The sequence below is a fragment of the Trichechus manatus genome, unplaced genomic scaffold (genome assembly GCF_000243295.1).
Source record: "Trichechus manatus latirostris isolate Lorelei unplaced genomic scaffold, TriManLat1.0 scaffold00030, whole genome shotgun sequence".
Classification (NCBI taxonomy): domain Eukaryota; kingdom Metazoa; phylum Chordata; class Mammalia; order Sirenia; family Trichechidae; genus Trichechus; species Trichechus manatus.
The window spans coordinates 21,271,481-21,280,024 of record NW_004443966.1 but is presented as its reverse complement, the minus strand read 5'-3'; the positions used below and the strand labels follow the sequence as shown (position 1 = coordinate 21,280,024).

Sequence of the window (8,544 nt, the reverse complement as noted above, 5' to 3'; positions counted from 1 at the left end):
CTGACCCTCCTGGTCAGCTCATGCGCATGTGGATCCCAGCCCCAAACCTAGGACCTTTAAGAGCCCAGGAGAGGCTCAGTGTATAGCCCAGTGGAAGAGAGGGCAAAGCTGGGGTGGCGACCTGGGTCTGGCAGTCCCAAGGGCAGGGCTGAAACTGCTTCCCCAAACCCTCCCAGACTGGGCACTCGCATGGGACATGGTATACATCAGATGCTTAATAAATGCTTGTGGAAAGAAGAGTTGGAGAGAGCTGGTGCTCTCAATCCCTGGATAGGTCCAGGCCCAAGCTGAAGAGGGCTTATTCCCCCAGACCAGGGGTAGTAGAATCTGTGATGCTTTAGATCCACAGCGGGTCTAAAGCCCCATCTCTCAGACCAATGCCGCTGGCCGCAGACCAGGCTGCTGTCCTAGGAGGGTCCTCTGGAAGTCCCCCGGGGCCTCCCCTCCTCTGGCACCCCTCAGCCCTGCCCCCACGGTGGGCCCTTCCGCAGCCCCATCAGCCACAGTGAGATAATAATGACCCTGATGCGAACAGTCACCCACACGTGTGCACAGCGCTTTACAGGTTACAAAGTGTTTCACATACATCATCTCATCAATTCCTCACAACAGCCCTGTGAGGTAGGCAGGGCGGGGAGCCATGTTCCCATTTGTACAGATGTGAAAACTGAGGCCCAGCGAGGGCCAGTGACCTGCTCGAGGCCACTCAGCATGTCGGCAGCAGGGCTGGGACAGGAAGGTAGGCCTCGGTCCTGCCTCCGGCCCCTGGCCCTCTCCACAGACTGTGCTGTCCTCCAGGAGGACCCCAGCGCCTGTCCAGTCTCAGCCGTGCCCGATCCAGGCCCCTGCCATGGCAACAGTGCTGCCTGGCAACCCGCAGACAGGCCCCACCTCATCCGGCAGCCCCGTCCCTCCACCTGCTCCCTACAAACAGCCAGCCCAGAGCTGGGCCCTCACCCACACCCAGCCTGCTTCTGTGGCTGCCTGGCAGGATGGGCAGGCAGGTGGGGCTGGGGCCGCCTTTCCGGTTTCCTGAGTGGTCTCTTCCCACAGGGGGAGAGAAAGGAGGAAGGAGGGGGAGGAGGAAGAGAAAAACAAGAAACTGAGTTGGAAGAAGGCCCTGGAGCAATCAGGACGTCAAAAGTTTGCATTCCGACTAGCTATAGGAAATAGTTGTTTTTTTTTCTCTTTTTATTATTTCAAGTTTTCATAAAAATCCATAATTATTGAAACCCAAGTTACAGAAGAAGTTCGTAACTTTTTTTTTTTTTTATTGAATTATTGACCGTGCCGTGTGTCGGTTCGTCGGCCTCCAACTCCAATCTGTTGGCGTGTGCCCCTGTGAGGTGGGGGTCCCCAGGCCTAGACTTCTGAGGTCGTAGTAGAAAGAGGGCAGGCGGTGAGGGCTGGCGGAGGGGCAGCAGGGGCAGGGGTGGGAGGGAGAAGAAGTGTGTGTAGAGGGGCAGGGAGGAGGTGGGAAGGACTGGGGAGTGAGCGGGCAGCGGCCAGGCCCCTTCCCCTGCCTGGCGCGCCTGGGGGTCCCTGCCCCCCGCCCCGTCCTCATATCATCTTCATGTTGAACTTGCGGGGCGCGTCGGCGGAGCTGATGCCCGCGTCTGACTTGCGGGGCACGTACTCGATCTCGATGTTGTGCTTTGTGTTGCCCTTGCCCCGGCTCCAGAGAAACAGCAGCACCAGGCAGAAGAGCACGACACCCAGGAAAGAGATGAAGCCCATGGTGGTGGCAATGATGAGGGTCTTGATGTCAAAGGGGAAAGGCACAGTGGCGCGTGTGCTGTTGGCCTCTCCCTCGCCCGGCTGGTTAGAGATGAAGGCGAAGGTCTTGTTGGGCTGATGCGGCCAGTCGGGCGAGTAGCTGCGCACATGCAGGTGGGCAGGCATGGAGTCGTTGCCGCCCGCGTTGGCTGCGATGCACAGGTACGTGCCGTTGTCCTGTACCTGGGCATAGCGTACCTCCAGAGTGCCATCGGGGAAGACCGTGAGCCGCCCATTGCTCTTGGCCGAGACCAGGTGCTTGCGCGGTGAGAGCCAGAGGATGGCGGGCGGCGGGTCACCGTCTGCCCGGCACACAAACTGTACCGTGTGGCCCTCATCCACAAACACCTGCTGGGCCTTGCGGTCCCGGATGCGGGCGCGGCGGCAGGTGAAGTAGTTGGGCAGCAGCACATCGGGGAAGTCCTTGAACTCCTTGCCCTGGACAAACTCGGGCGTGGCGCACGTGGGCTGCTGCCGGTTGAAGTTGAGCCGCCAGCGGCGCCGGAACACCCACAGGAGACGGCAGTCGCAGGCCAGCGGATTGGAGTCCAGGATGAGCGTCTCCAGGTTGCCAACCGAGTGGAAGGCCGATTCCTCCAGGGTGGTCAGCTGGTTGCCAGAGACATTGAGCACGCGCAGGTAGTTGAGGCCGCGGAAGGCATAGGGTTCCACCACGGCCAGCTGCCCACCCACCAGCTGGATCTCCTGCAGCCGTAGCAGCTCATGCAACATGGAGCCCTCGATGGTGCTGATGGGGTTGTAGGAGAGGTTGAGGAAGCGGAGATAGACCAGGTGACGCACAGCCAGGTAGGGCACAGCCGTCAGATTGCAATGTGTGATGGACAGAGACGTCAGGTTGAGGCCGTAGAGGCAGTTGGGGGTCATGGTGTCCAAGTAGGGCCAGTGGGAGATCTCCAAGACCTTGAGCCGGTACAATCTCTTGAAGGAGTAGTCCCGGATGGCGTTGATGTTGAGGTGCCGGAGCCTCAGGACAATGAGGCCGTGCAGATGGGACAGCGCCTCAGTGGGGATGGAGGTCAGGTTGCATTTCTCCAGCGTCAGCTGCTCCAGGCTGTTGAGGCCGCTGAAGGCGCGGTGGGAGATGTAGACTAGGTCGTTGTCGCCAACCTCCAGTGACTTGAGGTTGTACAAGTCCTGGAACATGTAGTCCAGCAGGATGACGATCTTGTTCTCGCTGATGTCCAGCTTGGTCAGGTTACTGAGGCCGGTGAAAACGCCCAGCGGGATGAGCTTCAGGCGATTGCTGCGGAGACCCAGCGTCCGCAGGTTGAAGAGGTTGTTGAAGGCGCCGGGCTCCACGGCACTTACAATGTTCTCGTTGAGCTCCAGCTCCTCCAGGTGCGGGAAGCTAGCAAACTCGTCCTGGTTGAGCGTCTTGATGCGGTTCTTGCCCAGGTCCAGCAGGCGAGTCTCGGTGGGGATGCCCTCGGGCACTGCCACGAAGCGCTTCCGGTGGCAGAGCACAGCGCGGTCCTGGGCGGAGCACTCACAGCGGGGAGGGCAGCCTGTGGCCGAGCCTGACAGCACCGAGCCCAGCACCAGCAGGAGGATGGGCTGCCAGCAGGCCAGGAGGGGGCTGGGCATACTCCTCGAGCCCCCGGCCAGCATCCTCTCGCTCACCTGCAGCCGGGAGCAAGCACAAGACAGAGGTTTGGTTAGAGGGCAGTGCCTGGCTGGACGCCACCGGAGCCCTCTGTGCCCTGTGCCCTGCTGCTCAGTCAGAATGTCTCAGGTACAGATAGGGAGGCCAGGGTTCACATATGCCACCTGCCTGGGACCTAACAGCGAGGTCCAGATGCCCAGGCCAAAGGCCCTCCACACCCTGTGCCGCTTCCTCCTTGCTCCTTACCCTGCGCGGACCTACCTGAAGGACCCTCCCAGCATCCCTGGGGACGGGGGGATGGAGTGGTCACCTCAGAGGAGCCTGATGTGGGCACCACAGGCTGCATCCGCCTCCTTTACGTACAGGCAGTATGACTCCAGGCACACACCGCTCCCTGAGCCTCAGCTTCCCTAGTTCTCAGCAGGGATATAGCCAGACGTGCTGAGCCGCCCTCGGGGCTCATGGAGGGGCTCAAAGGGGCTCAAAGGCTGAGGCCTCTGGGAACAGCCCCGGAAACTAGTGTATCTGGCCCCCAGTGGGCTGGGCAGGGACTGCTGAGACTGCTGGGGCCCTTACTTTTAGCCCCGAGATTCTCCAGTCACAGATGCCATGGCCCCCTCCCCACCAGCACTGCTGCTGAGCCCCTACCCAAGGGTCCTGGGCAGCCAGCAAACCCAACAGACCCCCCAGTGGTACCTGGCATTGTTCGTGAATCTTCTCCCTGATGGGGTTCCTTGATCAGTGGAGGGCACCCCCATCTAGAAAGTGGGACCCAGTCCTTCCTCCTGCATCTGCAGATCCCAGCTGGCCTCCCTGTAGAATCTGTCTCTGACTGTTCCCTTTCTCTGGGTCCCAGCTCAGGAGCTCAGGGCCTTGAGAAGGGCTTTTCCAGCCTCCTGGTGTTTGCTCCTGCAGTGCTTGCCTCCCAGAATGGCCTTCCCCTGCCTGTTGAAATCCCAGTTTAAAGGCCAAACTGAATGTCCACTGCTCTGAGAAACTTTTTCTGACCCCAGACAGGAAGCATGCCGCCTAAAGGCCCCTCAACTTTCATCTGTCTGTCTCTCAGGGTTCCAATCACCTTCCTCCTAGTATCAGGGTCCTGGGAGGCTGTCTGGCTGAGGGAGGAGCTGGTCAGCCTTCCGCAGCCTGGACAGCACGGGTGATGCCAGGGGTGTAGGTCCACACTCCGGCACCAGGAGTGAGGCTGGTGAAACCCAGGCCGTGCAGAACATACAGAACTTGGATGATGGTGATGAGCTCAGGGAGGGGACTTTGGTTGAGGATGGGCTGGAAGGTGGAGTAAACAAGGGGTGTGTGGAAGCTGGCTCCCCATTACTCTCTCCCGTCTCTTATTCAGAGGCCTCCTTCTCTCACTTGTGCCCTTAATGGCCTCCCATTTCCCCTTCCCTCCTCTATCCCTGTGTTCCCCTCTGCTCTGTGTTCTGCAGAAAAATTGGCCCCCAGCATATGGAGCTCTGATGGCACAGTGGTTAAGAGCTATGGCAGCTAACCAAAAGGTTGGCAGTTCGAATCTGCAAGCTGCTCCTTGGAAACCCTATGGGGCAGTTCTATTTTGTCCTATAGGGTCGCTTTGAGTTGGAATCAACTCGATGGCAATGGATTTTTTTATGCAGGGTAGGTAGGGGATGGGAGGGTCAGTCCCAACTCTTTAGGAGCTGCAGCCTCAAACCTCCAGGGGGGTAGACCAGACAGTCTCTGGGGGCCAAGCTGCAGCCCTGCTCCTCCTCCTGCTTCTGGCACCCCGGGGCTCTGCTGTGGTGTCCACCCCCTACACTCACGGTCCTGTGGGGGGCTCACTTCAGGAAGGGGAGGCCTAGGTTGGAGGGCCCCACTTCTCCCCTGCAGCTCAGGCCCTTCCCCTACCCCTGCCACCCCCCTTTCCCCCCCCTTCCCAGTTTGATTCCCCTTTTCACCCTTTAGGGCACTTGGGGGGCGGGGAGGGGTGGCCGCCAAAGGTCACTTAGGCAGTAGAGGAGGGCCGTTAGGACCAGAGCCCTGTCTGTCAGACTCCAAAGTCACGTACTTTCCAATGCTCTGCCTGTCTTTCAAGACTGACAGGTGCTCCCTGGTTGTTGATTAAGTGACCAATTAATCAGAGAGGGTTCTGGGTGTCACTGACATGTTATGGAATCTGCAAGGTTTTCTTATCCCCTAGGGCTGCTTTGCCCCTCCGACCCCCTGTACTTCGTCCCTCTCATCCTCTCTCCACCCTCCTCAGTGGCTTGGCCTCCCCCACCCCATCCCCACCAGGCCATTTCCACAGTCATACTCGCTCCGGTGACCCACCAGAAAAGCAAACATCCTGACAGGCGATCGATAAGTAATTGGGCCGGCAGCTGGGGCTGGCACGAGTGTGAGGCTGGGGACCTCAAGAGGTAAATAGGACTTTTAGCACCCAGCTCAGGGACTGGCGGGCAGGGTGGGGGCCGCTGGTGACAAGGCCAGTACTAGGCTGGGGTGCTGGTGGGATGAGGTGGGGGAGCGAGGGCACAGGGCACCCTGGGATGTTGGTAAGCCCCTCAAACAGACACTAATTTGGCATTTGAAGCCACCACCACCTCCCTTCAACTTACCCACCTGTCTCCTCGCGCACCACTCCCCCAGTGAAGCCACCCAGGTATTCCCATCTTGCCCTCACATTCTAGCCGCTAAGCCATTGCTCATGCAGTTCTCTCCTTTTGCAGAACTGTCCCAGCCTTCTGCCCCAGCAGCCCTTGTGGCCTTCCACCTCAAAGGCTGCCTCCTCCATGAAGCCATCCCTGACCTCTTGAATCAGAAATCGTCTCTTGCCTCTAACACTGAGGCACTTTATTCTTGTTAATAGTAATCTCGTGTAATTGATGTATAGGACACCTCATTCCAAAAAGGTAAAATTATGCCGCAGATGATAAAAAGGTAAAGCTCAAGAAGGGAAGCCAGGTAGGAAAGAATGCCACAAAGTCTTGCATAATGACTAAAGGTGAAAGCTTCCTAGTGACCACAGCAAAGAGGAAAATATGATTCAAAGTCTCAGCACCTGGCGACTCTCCTGCAATATGTGTTTAATCCTGGGTCAAACAGTCATGTGTGCATCTGCCTCACCTGCTAGACAGTGAGGTCCCTGAGGGGAGAAGGCATGTTTTCAGCCTCAGCCCAAAGCATGGCACAGAATGAATGTTCTTTGAAAGGAAGCTTATGTGCATGAGTGAGATTTGTACAGGGGTTGCAGCCCCTCTAATGGGGTTGACCCTGGGGCAGGCCCACTGAGCAATGGGAGACCTGGGGAATTCAAACACATTGATGGAAAAGCTGGTCAGCCTTATCCTGTACCCACTGCAACCCCCAGTTAGCCCCTCAGGGCAACGGGCTGTGCTCCACAGGACCAGGATAGCTACAGGAGGGTGCATCCACTGAATTGCCTCATACCTCACCTTTCACATGTGACTGCCCTGAAGGGTGGGGAAACGGAGACCCAGAGAGCTTAAGCTGCCTGCCTAAGCTGGCACAGCAAGAATATAGCAGTTAGTGACCTGCTCTAACACCCCTACCAGGGCTCTGTCATCTAGGAATGCTGGTGGGGGTGTGTCTGAACGGGCAACGTGCCACCTGCCATCCTGGCACTATCAGTCCTGCTGGTTACTCCTGCAATTGCGAAGAACATGCATTTTAATCAGTGTTTTATTTTGAATTCTTGCCCCTGAAGCCTTCCCACAAGGGCAAGACTTTAAAAACTGAACCAACAAATACCAAAGAAATAAACATCACAGGCAGGCAGGTGGGCGGGCAGTGTCGAGCCATGCCTGGAGCCCGACACACAGGCCCCACAGCAGCCTGGGTCTTCCCAAACCCCAGAGCGGCAGGGGAGGCCGCTGCATCAGACCTGCCGCTGTAGAGGGCAAGACCCGGGCTCTGAGCTGCCCCTACAGTGGGGGTGGGGGGAACAGGCCACCTGCCACCATGTACCTCCCTCCCCCAACTCGTGTCCCAGGGCAGAGGCGGTCTGGCTCAGGCATCCATCCCGACACTCGCCACATGCAGTTCTCGGCCACCAGCCCACTGTGTGACTTCAGGCATGTGCCTGCCATCTCTAGCCTATTTCCCCCTGTGCGGTGAGGGGCTGGATTCCAGGATCCCCTAGGGAGCCAACAATAGAAACCCAACTTTCTCCAGCTGGAAAGTCCACATCCTCAAACCTGGTTACAAGATGATGAGAGTAGGGGGCCCAGGCCCCAAACTGCCATTCCAGTGGGGCTGGAAGGATCTATCTGTGGGTGACCCCAGGCTGGTTGGCTCCCCTGATTGGGATATCACACTAGGCTGCTCCCCAGGGGCCCAGGATAGGGGGGAGCTACTGGTGGAGACAGAAGGGGCAGGAGCACTGGTGGGAAGGTCATGGGTCAATCCTGTCCAATAAGGCCCCTGGGGCAGAGAGGTGTCTCTCCTCCACAGAAGCAGCTAGACACCGCCTTTAGAAAACAGTTGGGAGTAACATTTGCAGAGCATCTGCAACAGGCTGGACTTGGGGCTTTATATACACTGTCTTAGGAACCCTCACGCCAGCATTCAAAAGAGGTATTACCTTCCCATTTTTCAGATGAGGACAACTGAGGTTCCCAAAAGAGAATTCACTTGCCCTAGGCACAAAGCTAGGAGGCAGTAGAGCTCTGTTCCTCCTGGCCGGCCTGCCTGCCCCAGAGCTGCCTGGCATGAAGGGGGGCTTCTCTCGAACACCTGCAGGCCAATCCAGAGGAGAGGCCGGCGTGCCAGGGCTGTGCTAGGGCAAGGCCCTCAGGGCTGAGGAAAGGCACTAGTCCTCAGATAGCTGCACCCAAGTGTCCTGCCCCTTCAAACTCAGCAAAAGCCTTTCCCCAACTGTCAGAAACTGGCTTACTGAATTTTTACAGTGTTTTTCCACCTTACCTTTTCTCTTGCGTCTGCTGCCACCGTCTATGCTAGATTCGTACCTAATTTGGTGCAGCACAGGATGGGAGGTTTAGTTATTTTAGGTTTACGGTATCAATATTTCATGGTGCTCCCACTCAGTGTTCCTCGGGGATCTCAGGGATCCCCAGCACACACAGCGTGCGATCCCTGGCATGGAGACATCCGCCTTGATGGCTGCGGCCGGGACCCTCTGGATGCCA

At 57.9% G+C, this 8,544-nt stretch overlaps 1 protein-coding gene across 2 annotated transcripts in view; it reads right to left on the bottom strand.

Moving 5' to 3' along the window:
* Positions 1 to 539: 539 nt before the first annotated feature.
* LINGO1 (leucine rich repeat and Ig domain containing 1) overlaps positions 540 to 8,544 on the bottom strand; it is a 70,423-nt gene continuing 62,418 nt past the window's right edge. For both annotated transcript variants that reach the window (XM_012555082.1, XM_004374764.2), the window contains exon 2: positions 540 to 3,417. In XM_012555082.1, coding sequence (XP_012410536.1) covers positions 1,561 to 3,417 — 1,857 coding nt within the window. In that variant the 3' untranslated portion in view covers positions 540 to 1,560. The remainder of the gene's footprint in view (positions 3,418 to 8,544) is intronic.